This window comes from Cryptosporidium bovis (assembly GCF_009768925.1).
Source record: "Cryptosporidium bovis isolate 45015 chromosome Unknown contig_10, whole genome shotgun sequence".
Classification (NCBI taxonomy): Eukaryota; Apicomplexa; class Conoidasida; order Eucoccidiorida; family Cryptosporidiidae; genus Cryptosporidium; species Cryptosporidium bovis.
Genome location: NW_027125029.1, coordinates 24,412 through 40,960, shown reverse-complemented (window position 1 = coordinate 40,960; position 16,549 = coordinate 24,412). Strand labels below are relative to the sequence as shown.

Here is a 16,549-nt window from a genome sequence, read left to right as displayed (position 1 = left end):
CATAGTGCGCCCCCTCGATCCCCACGGTTTGTAAAATTTAGGAAAAAAATGCTATCTGATAAGCAATTTAACTTCTACAAATGGTTTAACATCTTTAAGGAAAAAGAATTATATTTAAATTGTGGCGAAAGTCAGTTGTTTAAAATCCATAGGAGATTCCTTCGCTATATTTGTGACACTTTTGATATACGTACAATTGCATCTGATTTCGATCTTACCATGATGACGATGCACTCTGGAGGATTTATTGATCCTCAAAGTGACAAAGGAAGACTGTTTTTAAAAAGTTTGTCTCGTGAATTTAATATTTTGGGAGCAGTTGCGATGGAAATTGGGTTATCAATAAATGTTGTAACATTTTCAGATCCGAAATTAATTCCATCTGAAAAAATAGAGACAAATATCTCTGGAAAGTCGATGATTAATATTTGCCTTCAGAATAGTAATGCAAAATTTAAAGTTTCTGATTACTATTGTTTTTATCCGAGACTTTGGCAGGAAAGGAGTGAGTACTCCAATTTAGGCTTGGATGCTCCAATGCCACCTTTTAAAACATTCCACCTAAGAAAAGTTTGTGAAAATGAAAACCTTTCCGCTGATCAAGTACTGTTTATAGATGATGATATATATAATTGCGCAAATGCTCTGAAAGATGGTTATGTTGTTTTGCACGTGAATGGAAGGTCTGGATATTCAATAAATGGCTTAAGCGTGGATTTCTATAAGGATTACCTTTAAATAATTTTGTTAATAACCAAATTATTGATCTATAAACTAAATTTTTCCGAACTTATTTTTTTAATTTTATTTGATACTAATTAGTTTTTCATAGATATTTAGTGATAATTTTTCTCTTTTTGATAAAACTTTCAGGAAAGAAATTAACCTCTAATTGTTTCTATGTTTATCTTTAAAAAAAAGTTGAGGATGTGCAATATTTAGTGCTTTTTTGAAGTACTTGTATATTTTATTTGTAAAAGGGGATTACCTTTGTTTTCATTAAAGAAATAAAATATCAATCAAATAAAATCAGAAAATAAAAAACTTATAGATCAACACAAAATACCAAGTAATGAGTTTAATTATTATTCAAGAACAGCTAAAAATATGTTATTTTGTCATATAGTCATCTTTAACTACATGTATTCCTTTAAAATATGACATTAAACTGATTTTACTTAAAAAGATTAAATATTTGATAAATTATACTTGAAGCAACAGATTAAAAATAAGACAAGAAATATTATGCTCACTTAAGATGTGGCAAAATCACTCTTCAAGCAATTGAGAAATAAAAACAAATTCCAAGGAGATGTGAGACATATAGAAACAATTATGGAAATTATTAAGAAAATTGAGGCTTATAATTAACATATAAATAAATAGACAGATTTTTTTAACCGATTAGATCATTATGATACAACAAAAATTTGTTCGTTTGACTTTAACAATTAAATTAGTTATGTTAGGCGCGTGTGTCCCAGAAAGTCAATATTTCTGTTTTGAAATATTTTAGGTACTGAGGATAATAAGAAAATAGGATTTACTTCATTTTTTAGTACAAAACAGATTCCAAATGAACTCAGACTATAAAGACAATGAGATTCAACAAGAGGATTCTTGGGCACTAGTTGGAACATATTTTCGAGAAAGAGGTCTTGTTAGCCAACAATTGGAAAGTTTTAATGACTTTACCATATTTAAATTACAGGAAATAGTTGATGAACACCCACCTATAATTATTAAACCTCAACCACAGTATAGGCCAAATGAGCAAGTAGATTCTAAAATAAGTTATGTTATTAAATTTGGGCAGCTGTCACTTAGTAGGCCATCCGTAGAAGAAAGAGAAGGTGTTGCAAGAGGATTATGGCCAAACGAAGCACGACTAAGAAACTTAACGTATTCTAGCCCAGTTTTTGTTGATGCTGAACAAAAGGTATATAGAACAGAGGAAAATGGAACCGAAACTTTAGTACATGAAACAACCTATACAAGATTGCCACTTGCAAAAATTCCCATAATGCTCAGATCTGAGTATTGTTGGACTCATAACATCAGTGAACGTGAACTTCAGAGTGCAGGAGAGTGCGTCTATGACCAAGGAGGATACTTTATTATAAATGGAATGGAAAAGGTCTTAGTTGGGCAGGAAAGAATGGCAAACAACTTTGTATATCTCTTTCAAAAGCGTCAACCCTCTAAATATTCTTGGATTGCTGAAATCAGGAGTAATAGAGAAGGAATGCAGGCAACATCTGGTTTCTCAGTGAAGTTGAGAGGAGGTGCAAATGGAAGACAAGGCCAAATTGTTGCGTCGATTCCGTATATCAGAACAGATATACCTATTGCTATTTTATTTAGGGCATTAGGAATTTCATCAGATAAGGAGATAATTTCCAGGTGTGTATACGATTTTAGCGACACACAGATGTTAGCATTAATAAAGCCATCTCTTATTGAAACATTCGAGTTCTCTACCCAAGATGTTTGTCTAGACTTTATTGGTAAAAGAGGGCCTACTGTTGGTGCTGCGAGGGAAAAACGTATACAGTATGCACGTGAGCTTTTTGAAAAGGAACTTCTTCCCCATGTGGGTGTAACCACTGGTAATGAATCACGTAAGGCATATTTTATTGGATATATGGTTCATAAATTATGTTTAGGTGCTCTTGGTAGGGTTCCTGAAGATGATCGTGATCACTTCGGTAAGAAGCGTTTGGACTTAGCTGGCCCATTGGTTGCAGCATCGTTTGGCCAATGCTTCAGGAAAATGATGAAGGACGTACGCAGAATTCTTCAAAGAAACATTGATAATGGAAAAGAATTTGACTTAGTTGGTGTTATTAGATCTGCATCATATATAACACAGACAATACAGTACCAATTCGCTACTGGCAATTGGGGAAAGGACAAAGATGGAAAGATTATTAGAACAGGTGTATCTCAGGTTTTAAGCCGTTTAACCTTCACATCTGCCCTTTCCTATTTACGTCGTCTAAATACGCCTCTTGGGCGTGAGGGTAAATTTGCAAAACCACGTCAGTTACACAATACACACTGGGGTATGATTTGTCCTGCTGAAACTCCAGAGGGTCATTCAGTAGGACTTGTTAAGAACCTGGCATTAATGTGCGAGATATCTGTAGGATACAGACCTTTTGCAATAAGAACGTTTTTGGATGAATGGGGTATGGATTCAATAGATGAAATTCCAGCGGAAAGAATAAAAAGAAAAATAAAAGTGTTTCTTAATGGTAATTGGATTGGCTGCTTTGATGATTCAGAAGATACAATATCTAATTTAAGAATGATTAGAAGAAGTGGAGAAATACCATATGAAACTTCTATAGTTTTAGATGTAATTAATAGAGAAGTTAAAATTTTTACGGATTCAGGTAGGTCTATGAGACCTCTTTACATTGTCGGAGAAGATGGCGAGCTTAAAATAAAGAAATATCATATCAATTCACTTTTATCAAGTGAAAGTACATACCTTTATGACAAAACAAGAAACAGTGATATTAAAGAGTACAGCTGGAAAGATTTAGTTAACACAGGAATAATAGAATATCTTGATTGTGAAGAAGAAGAGTCATCAATGATTGCAATGTTTATTAATGACTTGAGGACGGCAAGAGGATATTGCAGTACATACACTCACTGTGAAATTCACCCCTCTTTGATCTTAGGTATTTGTGCGAGTATTATTCCATTTCCTGATCATAATCAAAGTCCAAGAAATGTCTATCAAAGTGCTATGGGTAAGCAAGCTATGGGAGTTTATACAAGTAATTATAATGTTAGAATGGATACACTCGGTTATGTACTTTATTATCCTCAGAAACCATTGGTAACGACAAGAGCAATGACATATATGAGATTTCGTGAATTACCTGCAGGGATTAACTGTATTGTTGGAATTATGTGTTACTCCGGATATAACCAAGAAGATAGTTTGATAATGAATCAATCCTCTATTGACAGGGGGCTATTTAGATCAGTCTTTTACAGAACTTATGTTTCAGAAGAGAAGCAAGTTGGTAGTAATCTGATAGAATCTTTTGAACTGCCTAACCCTGAGGAGGTAGGTGGCCTTAAATTCGGAAATTATGGAAATTTGGATATAGATGGTTTGATTGAACCTGGTAATAGAGTTTTAGGTGACGATATTATTATCGGAAAGGTTGGCCCCATAAATCCTGAAGATCGTGATGTACGTATTCAAAAGCTTACAAAGAGAGATTGTTCAGTGGGAATCAGAACATCCGAGCATGGTGTAGTGGATGAGGTTTTGCTCAGCACAAACAGCAAAGGCGTTAAATTTGTAAAGGTTAAAGTTAGAACTGTAAGGATACCACACGTTGGGGATAAATTCGCTTCAAGACATGGACAGAAAGGTACAATAGGAATAACATATAGAATGGAGGATATGCCATTTACTCAGGATGGGATTACTCCAGATATAATTATGAATCCCCATGCTATTCCATCACGAATGACAATTGGCCACTTGATTGAATGTCTTCTTGGAAAGGCGTGTGCTATTCAAGGTCTAGAGGGTGATGCAACCCCATTTACAAGAGTAACTGTTGAGGAGATATCTGCACGTTTACATAACTCTGGCTTCCAGAAAAATGGAAATGAAGTTATGTATAATGGTCATACAGGAAAAAGACTGGAGTCAAGAATATTTATTGGCCCAACATATTATCAAAGACTAAAACATATGGTCGATGATAAAATCCACGCTAGAGCAAGAGGAGCAGTGACAATGTTAACAAGACAACCAAGGGAAGGCCGTGCTAGAGAGGGTGGACTTAGGTTTGGTGAAATGGAACGTGATTGTATGATTTCACACGGCGCAGCGAAAATGCTGAAAGAAAGACTTTTTGATCAGTGTGATGCATATCGTGTTCATATTTGTGATTTATGTGGCCTTGTTTGTATTGCAGACTTGGGAAAACAACACTTTGAGTGCAAAGCATGCAACAACAAGTCACATATCAGTCAAATTTGCTTACCATATGCATGTAAACTTCTTCTTCAAGAATTAATGGCTATGTCAATATATCCCAGAATACACTTACAAACTGCATAAATTGTCTGTTTAAGATTTCAAAAAAAGCAGTAGTTTGAATAAGGCTTAAGATATTTTTGATAAGATTATTCCTGTAAGCTTTTTATCTTTAATGTGAGCTCTGACTCGGATTCAATTGAAATAAGTGTTAAGTCAACTTTTTAGAATAATTCGTGTTCTGAGCCTGATATATGCGCTATTTCTGTTATAATATAGTATTTCTCGTGTTTTTTGTTCATCATATATTTTTTTATTAACACTGAATATTGTTTTTTGTCAACACTAATTTTTATAGGAAATAACAGTTGAAATTAGACGAATTGTCTTTAAAAAAAAAGACCGCTATATTTAAAAAAATATAACTTCCGAGTAGATGTTGATACCAAGCTATTTGTAATGTTGAGCTTAATTGGGGATGGAAAAACTTTAGAAGATGTTATAGATAGTAAAGAATTTCTAGAAATTCAAGTAAAAAAGGGAAAATTGTCTATACAAGGACTAAGGAAATATTCTGATCAAACAATTTGTAATATATACAAGGTGCTCAAACGTTCTTCAATAAAAATAACTGAATCGTTTATATACGGAATTAGTGGTCCATATAGAAAGCAATTGATAATTCCGTACTGTAATGGTATTAAGGCTAGTTCACTAAACTACTTATTTTTTAATTCACCCAACTTGGAGGTAGTAGACCTAAGTAATTGTTACCAAGTTAATAATAGGGTTGTGAAGTGCATAATTTCTAATTGCAATAAGCTTAAGGAGTTGAATATTTCTGGTTGCAAGTTAGTTACTGATTCTGCATTTAAAACAGAATTGTTTTCCCCTGTTAAATCCTCTCTATGCAACCTAAAGTCATTGATAATTAAAAACTGTTGTCAAATAATTGACCTACATAACGTAATTAAGCACTCAGTTGGTTTAGAAGTACTGAATATTTCTTCTTGTAGGAATATTACACTTGGAACACTAGAGGACATCGTCCAATGTTGTGTTAATTTGAAAGAACTTGATATATCATCCTGTGATGGCATAAATGATGGAAGTTGCGAGTTCAATTGTAGTATAAATAATAGTATTGAAAAAATAACAATTTCACGATCAAAGTTATCTTCGAAAATTTTAGAAAAGATTGTCTCTTCATTCACAAAATTAAAATTCCTCGATCTGAAGTTCAATATTAATATGAACGATGAGGTTTTCAAAGAGATTACGTTAAATCTGAAAGATTTAGAGACTTTGAAACTTAAGAATTGTGCAAATATTTCTGATAAATCATTCTATTACTTAGATAAAAATCTTAAGAAACTTCAGCACCTTGACATTTCTTGGTGTCCTTTACTAACATCAACAACTATTAAATATCTGGCACTTAGGTATTCAGAAGAAGATGTGTGTAGATTGAAAACTCTCAAACTAAGCCAAAGTACTAATTTAGGAATGAATTTTAATCCGCATAAATGTATGTTTGAGAACTCTAATGGGATTAAGATACCAAAATTGACATTGAATGATGATGAAACACTTGATAATCATTCCAATGACGACAAATCAGTATTTCAACTCGACAAAACTAACAAATACGAATCATTTGTTTTAGAAGAGGATATAATTGATGATAAAGTATTGAAATTAATCCAGGACTTGGAGATTGAAACCAAACTAATGGGTGGTGGGTTAACCCCACTGTCTATGTGTTGTATTATTAAGAGTAATTCCGATTCCCTTGTTGATCTTGAATTAGATGGTCTGAAAAATGTCATAACAAGTGATTTAATTCATTATATTGGTACATACTGTATTAACTTAAAGAATTTGTCAATTAGTATCTACGAACTTAGTGATTTGCTAATTGATTCTTTTAAGGAGGTTTGTACAAATTGCAGAAATATAGAAAAAATTTCACTCGATATTTCATATATAAAGTCAATTAAGTATCAAAGTCTAATTTTAGAATGTTTGATTGGTGATTGCTGCCTTTTGAATCTAAAGGAACTAATATTGATATCAAACTCAGGATTGGGATTTTCAAGTGATTGTTTTGATATCATTTCCAGTGGGAAATTTAGACCCTATAAACTTGTTATAAATAATTTACAAAGTGTTCCGGGAGGATATTTTATGGATAATGAAATCAAACTGAAAAGTTTTTTCTCCAATATAACAGAGTTGTCTTTTTCAGTGAACGATACAATAGACGATAAAGAGCTGGTTTTTCTACTTAATAACATGAAAAATATTTCTTCACTTGAAATAATCAACTTCAATGGCTTGTCCCAGAATTTCCCTATATTTGTTTGGGAGAATTATCCACAAATTAAGCATTTGAATATAAATGACAAAATAAACAAGGTGTTCTTGGAAAGGTTCTAATAGAACAAGTTATTCCTAATGGAGAATATTTTCCAACTACTTTTTTTTTCTTTATTACTACTAGATATACTATTATTTTGTTTCGCATAACTTTTTAATATAACATAATTCTTGTCGCAACACTGCACCAACCCTGTATACTAAAATGAGCTTTCAATAATACAAATAATTAATATGGATATCATAGCTTACCTGTTCTGTTTTATTTTTTGGAATTACCATAACTTTTTGTCGTATAATTTGGTCCCCCTTTAATCCCGTGAACTTCTTGATAGCAGAGAAGTAAACGTCTTTGCTTTCAATAAACTTTTTCTTTTTCAAAAATTTATAGTCTATATTCTTCAGTGAATTAACATCAATTGCTATAGAATCACTTAGTTTTTCTTTTTCTGAGTTTTTAGTTTCCAGCTCATTGATATTTGAGCTATCTTTGTTTATTCTCTCTTGCACTCCAAATGGCAATAATAACTTCGCTTTCGCTAAGTTATCAAGGGCATGGGTATTTTTTGGAAATCTTACTACGTCCAAATTCTGAATTGCCAACGATGCGTCGAAATTAGAACCTAGTAAATCAATCTTACTAAAAAAACTGTCCATTAATAACGGTTTAAGCCGCAAAGAAAGGGGAGCAGGTAACAAAAAATTCGAAAAAATAGATACAATAATAAAAACAAATACAAGCTTATAATATAAAGCATGTTAACGCTTCTACTCAGGAATGAAATATAATTTATCTATATTTACTAAAAATAATTATTATTTTAAAAAAACATATATACATGAATTATTCTCGAGGTAAATCTTAAAAATGAATACAATGTATCATAGATTGGTGAAATTGATTGATAATAGGAACAAACTAACGTTTTATTTTCTTCCAACTTCTCGCAGCATCTAATAGTCCAGAGGGAACATTGCTTCTCAATTCTTCACCTACTTTTGCTTTTTCTGACTGTTCAAAATTTAACAAATAAGAAAGCTCATAATTTTCCTCATTAAAAATATAACGTTTTTCATTTGAATTTCCATCTACTACTATATTTGGAGTGAGTCTTTTGATTATTTTAATCCAATTTTCACAATTATTTGCGTACTCTGTTTCACTAATTTTCTCTTCTAGAGAAAGCCAATACTTCAATATAAGCATTCTTCGATAGTCCATTGAGTTTTGTTTGTAAATATTTAATATTTTAAGAACAAATTCTCTGTTATATTCTAAGTCGTTTAATTTAGAAACAATAAAGGTTGAATAGTCCATTACAACTTGATGATGTTGTGTTTTTTCTAAAAGACGTCTATAAATATTATCTGCCATTTCGTAATCACCTTTTTTTGTCATAACTTCAATATAATATTCCCAGATGTTTTCAGGAGAGTCAAGCTCAGGCATAGAAATCCCTGCTTCTGCAATTCCAATAAATCTTTTTATTTCACCAAGTTTATATTCAAATTTCATATATTTCTTCCAGGTATCAGCAGAAATGGGATTGAATTCAATATATTTGGTAAACAACAACCTGCAACGGTCAAAATTTCCGAGTTTAAGTTCAAAATTAATATAATAATCAAATAGCCTGGAACATGGAATTCTACCTAAACCAGCACCTAAAATTTTTCTTGCGGAAGGCAGATTTCCGTTCCTTATTTGATTTCCGGAAAAGAAAATAAAGACTTCCGATAAAATTCGTGAGCATTCTTCATTCAAACTCGAATTAATTGGTTTACTGGTACTATTTATAGATTTGTTTTTGTTTTCCTTAAATGCATCAATTTGATTAATAAGTGAGTTTAGAGTCTTGTTAATAATTGTAGATGAATTGCTTATGTTAGTCTCAAAATAATACAGGTAAAGGAAGTGAGAGTAAATGTATTTCTCAAACTCTATAATATCGTCCTTTGGAGGTGATACTTTTGAGAAGTCATCAAATATTTTTTGAACATCTTCAGGTTTTAAATATTGAAATGCAAATATAGAAAAATCAAACCAATGATCAAAATCTATAGGGTTACAGGACAACACATCTCTATATTGTTTTATTTTATTTAACTTCCATTCGTCAGTGTCATCAACCCTTTGCTTCTTTTCTAATTTGTAAACAATAAATAGCTTTTCTTTTAAAAATTGCCTATCTTGCGCTTCAGTAAGTGATATTCCCTGATTATAAATATTTATTGCCTCTTCAAGTTTTCCTTCATTAACAAAAACGTCTGCAAAGAATACAACAGTTTTTGGGTTAATTTGAGTGCTTGATGATTTGTAAAAATAGACCATTTGATCAAATATTTTTTTTATTGATGCCATATTATTATATCTTAATTCAAATCTAGCCAGGGCAAGAAAAGCTTCCTGTGTTGGATACGAAGATATTAGATTATTTAAAATATTTCTTGCAAGTTCAATTTCTCCACATTCTTCCTCAAACTTACAATATTGAAAGTAAATATTTTTGCATGGTTTCCATTTTATCCAATTATTAAAAATATGTCTAACATTTATGTAATTTTTTAGAATTTGTTCCATTTGAACGTACTTTATCCAAAACTCATCGACCATTGGCAACAATCTTATGACTCTTTCATATAAATTTCTGGCATTGTTGATGTTACCATTGATAATCTCCATATTTATGTATTCCCTCCAAATTCTCGTATGTTCATAGTTAATATTTAATGCTCTTTCAAAAATTGATCTCGAATTATTAAAATTGTGCTGCAAGGCTTCCCATTTTGCGTAAGATAGATACAAACTAATTTTCCATCGTTTTTTCCTGATGATATCCTCAAATTCCTTCCTTCTACGAATTACATATTCGTCTAATTCATCGGAATCTCTAAACTCATGAAACTCATTTCTTTCATTATAAGAGCTTTGTACATTTTTATTTTCCGCATATCCAGAGTAGGTCTCTTTAAGTATTTGTTCTACTGTAATTTGAACTGGGGCGGATGTTTTGTCTTTTACATTATTAACTCCCTCCAGTAAATTGCGTGAAGATGCTTGGCCATGCCTATGGTAAGTTGATATATAACCCTTAATATCCGCATCCATTTCTAATAAGTAAAATTATTATTTAAGTAACATCATTTACACTTGCTTGGCAAACTTTGTCAATGGTTGCATTTTTCTCAGGAAAAACAAAATATTGGCGCACTACCTATCCATTTGTGGGGGTTTGCCTTTAATGGAGATTTTTTTTTTACTTGGATTATTTACATGAATTATTGTACAGCTTCAGGTCAAATAAAAAACAATATTTAATTAAATTTAATAGTTTAAAAAAGAATTTCAGATGAATCATGACCTACTAGCAATCTTATCTTTTCTTGATAAATGGCAATTGTATGACCACACAAGATTTTGGGGAGAGGTCATTGGCAAATTACTCGATACGAAAGAAGCGAAGATACAAGTTTCTAGATTGTTCGTTAAAGATGTTAATTTACAAGAAGCACTGAATTATTTAACTAATTTTGAAGATAAATCAAAGGACACAACTCAAGATGTATACAATTTAAGTGATATAGATTTATATGGTGAATATTTAAAAATTAAATACCATTTGAAGATGTGTAAAATAGAAGAGGCGGAAAATATTATTTTAAAAATATGTTCAAAACCATTAGTGGAATTAGCTAATAATTGCACAATTTCTCCCTCAATTTCCCCAAAATCCTGGAAAGGAACCCCAATTGTTAATGAAAACAAAAAAACCCTCTCATCTTTATTCTCAACTATTTGCGTAAATCCAACGATGCTAATAAGATGTATACATACTGGAGAGTTACGCGTACCAGGAAATTCAGCAGGGTTATATCTATGGGGTAACGTTTTGGAAGAACTGGACATGAAAATTGCTGCTCTATATTGCTATGCAATTTCACTTGATTGGAATCCAATCCTTTGGAAGTCTTTTGAAAGGCTAGTTAACCTTTCATGTCAATTTCCTCATGAGCTTGTCAAAATATGTTGTTGTTTAAACAACTGGGGAGAAAAGTGCCAGGAATACGTTGGTTGTAACAATGGTAACCTGGTGCTATCTACGCTTTATAAAAATGAGGCAGATTTATGGCAAATAAAAAGTATTCAAGATGGAAATATATTAATTACTGTTTCGGGGAAAGCAGACAGTGAGGAGTTATATGTATTTGACATTGCTGATTTCTTTTATAATTTCGGTGACTTAACACAAAAAAGACAGAGGCAAAGGAACTTTGCATTCAACAAGTGGTTGGAGTCAGATAACGATATTCATAGTTTTGGACCGAGTTGGCCATATATTATTGATTCTGAATCACTGAAATTTAATAAAACTGCATCTCTCGGTAAACAAACTGCAGATTATTTAGATCATAGTTTAAGCTTGCCATTGTTCGAAAAAAATTGTGAAAAATTTATAATAGGCAATTCAATCAATAGTTCATTGTTTTATATGTTACACACTTTATCAAAGCTTTCGTACCAAGTAGAATGGTATCTTTGCCAAAACTTCCTTAAGATGTTAGAAGGTATTCCAAATAATATTTCCACTATCGGTTATGTAATTGAATTGCAAGTAAAAGCATTGTTTGAATCTAACCAATGGCAAGAATGTTTGAACGTATGCAACGGAATTAATTATGAAGCAAACTACAATCTTTGGATTAATTGTTTGGATTTGCATAGTTCTTGCCTCTGGCAACTTTCGAAAAGTATTGAATTGATCAATCTTTCAAATCTAGTTCTTAAAATCGTAGATAAAAATACTCCACAACTCTGGATTGTAATAGGAAATTGTTTCTCATTACACAAAGAATATGAGAATTCAATTAAATGTTTTAAGAGGGCAATTCAACATAACCCGAGGTATGTTTACGCATACACACTTATTGGTCATGAACTTTCCATAATAGAGAAATATGATGAAGCAATACAGATGTATCAGAAAGCACTTAAAATAGATCCAAGGTGCCACAGGGCACACTGGGGGATTGGGTATGTTTGGTTCAAGAGGGAAGAGTACAATCAGGCGAAAACACACTTCACTATTGCTCTTAAAGTCGTTCCTAATAACTCAACATTGATTCACTACTTGGGGCTTTGCTATCTCACAACCCATGACTTTCTCTCTGCTTATAATACATTTCAAAAGGGTATCTTAAAGGACCAAAGAAATCCTTGGTTGAAATACCACGCGGGAATAGTGCTCTTGGAACTAGAAAGGTATGAAGATGCGCTAACGATGCTCACAGCCGCACATCGCCTTGCGTCAAATGAACCAAACATTCACTTGTACCTTGGTAAAACATATTCACAGTTGTCGAGGAAAGACAAGTCTTTGAGACACCTAAATATCGCGTTTGACCTCACGAAGGATATTAATGAGAAGCAAATAATACTTAACATGATGAAAGAACTTGAAAGTGGCCATAGCAGCGAAAGTAAATTTAGGTGCGGCGAAACAGATAGAGGTATTCGCGACCCAAAGAACGGGGGAAGCGGTTTCTCGGGAAACAAGACATTATCCTCATTTAGAAATCACCACTATTTCCCCATAAGGAACGACCCACCAAACCCATTCATTCAGCATCAGTCCCAACAAGAACATAACCTGTCGCACAGCGCTTCCTCACCTATTGTATCTGGTGCTCATTCCTTTCTACTAACGCTTATGCCCGGAAACAACTAGAAGCATCACCAGTGCGTAGAAGCCACTAAAACAGCCAGAAATGGAAAGTAGAATATTGAAAATAACTATGTTCTAATTCAACTAGAGCTCATCTTTCTCCTTACGGTCCTCATCCTCCTCATCATCAAACTTGTTCTCATCTTCCTTTTCTACCTCGTTCACCTCTGGTGGGAGCTCAACTGGGCTTATTGCGTTCTCCGCATCTATCCCAGAATTCTTCAGCACTAAATCAAGTACAGAGGAAGTGAATTCGTTTGGATTTTCTAAATCAAAACCGGACGCAATGGTCGAGAGTTGGATTATCATGCGAGCGAGGGCTTTCGCTTGGACTTTGTCCTCTGTGATCAACGTGTTTAGTTTTTTGATGAGAGCGTGATCAGGATTTATCTCCATATGCTTATTCTTGTAGTCTGGCCTCCCTGCAAAAGTCTGTGCCTTTTGAATTTTTTGCATGTATGCAGATTGTCCCCATGGGCCAGAAGTTATGACAGCTGGATCATTTACCAATCGTTTTGAGACCTCTACCTTAGAAAACTCGCCAGGAAACTCATCCTTGATGAATTTCAAAAGAGAATCATAGAACTTTGTTAACCTCTTGTGCAAATTTTTTTCATCCTCAGTCTCTTCTAAAGGACGAACATCTCCTTTTTCGATACTGGCAAACTTAAACCCATCTATTTCCGGTATTCTTGATATGCAAGGCTCATCAACACCTTCTGTTAAAAATAGTACCTCTACATCATATTTTAGAAAGATAGATAGAAGTGGATTTTTAAGTAACGAGGATGTTGACTCTCCAGAAATATAGAAAATACTCTTTTGCTCAGGTTTCATCCTTTCAATATATTCAGACAGGAATATTGACTTGTCACCTGATTTTGATGTATAGAATTTGAGCAATTTTATTATCTTTGAACGATTGGAATCATCTTCATAGCAACCTAACTTCAAGTTCTTGTGGAACATATCATAAAACTTGTTATAAATCTCTAGTGCACTGTTCTTGGACTTTTCTTCTTCAGATTTATCTGAATTCTCCTTTTCTGCATTAACTTGTTCAGTCTGCATTTGCTTAAGCATCTCAAGAACCTTCCTGACGATTTTCTTGCTTATAACTCTGATTATCCTGCTTTGTTGAACATGTTCTCTTGCAACGTTCAAACTAATATCATCACTATCAACCACACCCTTAATGAAGTTCAAATACTTTGGAAGTAGATCCTCAATTTTATCAGTTATTAATACTCTTCTTACATAGAATTTTATATTTCCAGTTCTACCCATATAGGTATCGAACATGTCAAATGGTGCATGTGAAGGAATGAAAAGGAGTGCCTTAAATTCTATCTCACCTTCTGCAGAGAAATGAAGATATCTTAATGGCTCTGAATAATCATGTGAAATACTCTTATAAAATCCAAAGTACTCTTCTTTGGTAATATCTTCTTTTGGTCTCAACCATATTGCCTTCTCAACATTTACAAGTTCCCATCTACCTTTTTTGGTTTCAACATCAGTGGACTCTCCACCATCTGATTTATTCGGTGATTCATCCGGATTATATACATATATTGGAAAATTAATAAATTGAGAGTACTTCAATACAAGATCCTTGAGCTTAGAAAAGTTCATAAATTCGGTTGCGTCCTCCTTCAATGAGAGTCTGATTAAAGTACCTCTCTTCAGAGTATTTCCTCTCGGATCTAGGCTTATTCTGAATGAAGAGTCCGCACTTGATTCCCAAACGTATTGTTTATCATCATTATTCTTTGATATAACAGTGACACGATCAGCAACAAGATAAGATGCATAGAAACCAACTCCAAATTGCCCTATGAGATTTAGGTCACCACCCTTTGCTAATGATTCCAGGAAATTTGCCGTTCCAGACTTTGCAACTGTACCAAGATTGGTAACTAATTCGTGGTGTGTCATACCAATACCTGTATCTTTAATAGTTAAGGTTCGCCTTTCAGAATCATAAGAAATGCGTATTTCTAATTCAGTTTGATCACCCAAAAAACTGTCATCAGTAACCGAAATAAATCTGACCTTCTCCAGGGCATCTGCAGAATTTGAAAGTAACTCCCTGAGAAATACATCCTTTTGAGAATATAAAGAATTGATGATAATGTCCATAAGTCTCGATACCTCAGCTTGAAATTCATAGCTCTCACTAGACTTTTGGATTTCTGCTTCATCCTCACTAGATAGTTCCGGCGAAGGAGGTGGTGTACTTTCGTCTAGAACAGGATCATCACCCGGAATACCACCCATGCCACCAAAATCGCCAAAGTCTGGTAGATCATTGGAATTGAACGCAGCTCCTTCAGGAACACCCGTGAATTCACCACATAGACATAATTTGAAGATTGAAAAAATAGAAAGGACAAGAATTACATGCAGATTCATACTTGCACAAATGAGATAAATAAATTTACTTGAAAGTAATTCAATCTCTTTTCCTATAAAATAATGTAGGTCGCGTAAAGTGGGGGGTACGCAAAACAAATTCCGGCGTCTCCTAGATAAAATAGGATCCCCACATCGAATAAGGAAAGTGAATTTTTCAACTCGTAAATTAATGCTATCACAATCAATAATTCTGACACTAATTTAGGTCTGAAATAGTTGTAAATCTGAATAGGATAGTATGAAAATTCTATTCGACTTCTCCTAAATAGTCTTTTATCTCTTGTGAGGACAGTATAGAAAACACCCGGCTCTCATCTATTATGCCTATCTCCACATTGTTTTCGTCCATTGCACCTTCGAAACACTCCTTCAATGTAAGTAATGCAGTGTGAACTGCATCTTCGATTTCCATTTCAGTGTTGTAACGCTTTTCCAAGAATGATTTCGCACTTTGTATGTCTTTCCCAATGGCGGACGCCTTCCAGCCGAAGTAAGCACCTGAGGGATCTATTTGGAACAGCTGGGGTCCTCTCGTTCCATCGAAACCAGCGACAAGGAGTGATATTCCGAATGGACGAACACCACCCGACTGGGTAAACTCCTGCATTACTGTTGCAACCTCTCTTACTAGTTCACCCACAGGAATCTCTTCTCTGTACGTATTAAAATATACCTGCGCAACCTTTCTCGCCTTCTTCAGTATGACTCTAAAGTCGGCAGGCATGCCTGCAAAACAACAACCAATTCCATTTGTGATGAGTTCAATCTTTCTTATGAAAGACTCTTCTATAAGAGAATTGGAAATCTTTTTTTCTGTTGCAATAACGACCCCATTTCTTGCCTTTATTCCTAATGCTGGACGGCCCTGATTGTTCACTGCATTAAGTGCATATTCAATCTGAACAAGCTTTCCAGATGGACTGAATGTTGTGAGTGAGAAAGAGTAGTCTGATTCCATAACAAACGTTAAAATCCACGTGTTTTCGAAACAGCCTTCGGATAAACATTGTAA

General features: G+C 33.6%; 8 protein-coding genes across 8 annotated transcripts; 4 read left to right on the top strand and 4 right to left on the bottom strand.

Annotated features, from left to right (window-relative positions):
• Positions 1 to 48: 48 nt before the first annotated feature.
• On the top strand, positions 49 to 738 carry FG379_000308 (apicomplexan P36 family; the record flags this gene model as incomplete). Its single annotated transcript, XM_067325718.1, has 1 exon — positions 49 to 738. One exon carries the CDS (start codon positions 49 to 51, stop codon positions 736 to 738), a length of 690 nt encoding a protein of 229 aa, XP_067183262.1.
• An 838-nt stretch (positions 739 to 1,576) lies between these two features.
• Positions 1,577 to 5,101, top strand: FG379_000307 (uncharacterized protein; the record flags this gene model as incomplete). Its single annotated transcript, XM_067325717.1, has 1 exon — positions 1,577 to 5,101. One exon carries the CDS (start codon positions 1,577 to 1,579, stop codon positions 5,099 to 5,101), a length of 3,525 nt encoding a protein of 1,174 aa, XP_067183261.1.
• Positions 5,102 to 5,476: 375 nt separating this feature from the next.
• Positions 5,477 to 7,456, top strand: FG379_000306 (LRR protein; the record flags this gene model as incomplete). Its single annotated transcript, XM_067325716.1, has 1 exon — positions 5,477 to 7,456. One exon carries the CDS (start codon positions 5,477 to 5,479, stop codon positions 7,454 to 7,456), a length of 1,980 nt encoding a protein of 659 aa, XP_067183260.1.
• A 153-nt stretch (positions 7,457 to 7,609) lies between these two features.
• FG379_000305 (uncharacterized protein) lies at positions 7,610 to 8,053 on the bottom strand (the record flags this gene model as incomplete). Its single annotated transcript, XM_067325715.1, has 1 exon — positions 7,610 to 8,053. One exon carries the CDS (start codon positions 8,051 to 8,053, stop codon positions 7,610 to 7,612), a length of 444 nt encoding a protein of 147 aa, XP_067183259.1.
• Positions 8,054 to 8,315: 262 nt separating this feature from the next.
• On the bottom strand, positions 8,316 to 10,505 carry FG379_000304 (uncharacterized protein; the record flags this gene model as incomplete). Its single annotated transcript, XM_067325714.1, has 1 exon — positions 8,316 to 10,505. The coding sequence occupies one exon, from the start codon at positions 10,503 to 10,505 to the stop codon at positions 8,316 to 8,318; it is 2,190 nt and encodes a 729-aa protein (XP_067183258.1).
• Positions 10,506 to 10,746: 241 nt separating this feature from the next.
• On the top strand, positions 10,747 to 13,122 carry FG379_000302 (TPR repeat; the record flags this gene model as incomplete). Its single annotated transcript, XM_067325712.1, has 1 exon — positions 10,747 to 13,122. One exon carries the CDS (start codon positions 10,747 to 10,749, stop codon positions 13,120 to 13,122), a length of 2,376 nt encoding a protein of 791 aa, XP_067183256.1.
• Positions 13,123 to 13,203: 81 nt separating this feature from the next.
• On the bottom strand, positions 13,204 to 15,534 carry FG379_000301 (heat shock 90; the record flags this gene model as incomplete). The annotated part of the gene is made up of 1 exon (XM_067325711.1): positions 13,204 to 15,534. The coding sequence occupies one exon, from the start codon at positions 15,532 to 15,534 to the stop codon at positions 13,204 to 13,206; it is 2,331 nt and encodes a 776-aa protein (XP_067183255.1).
• A 250-nt stretch (positions 15,535 to 15,784) lies between these two features.
• On the bottom strand, positions 15,785 to 16,495 carry FG379_000298 (proteasome subunit alpha type 2 (20S proteasome alpha subunit B) (20S proteasome subunit alpha); the record flags this gene model as incomplete). The annotated part of the gene is made up of 1 exon (XM_067325708.1): positions 15,785 to 16,495. The coding sequence occupies one exon, from the start codon at positions 16,493 to 16,495 to the stop codon at positions 15,785 to 15,787; it is 711 nt and encodes a 236-aa protein (XP_067183252.1).
• Positions 16,496 to 16,549: the final 54 nt, after the last annotated feature.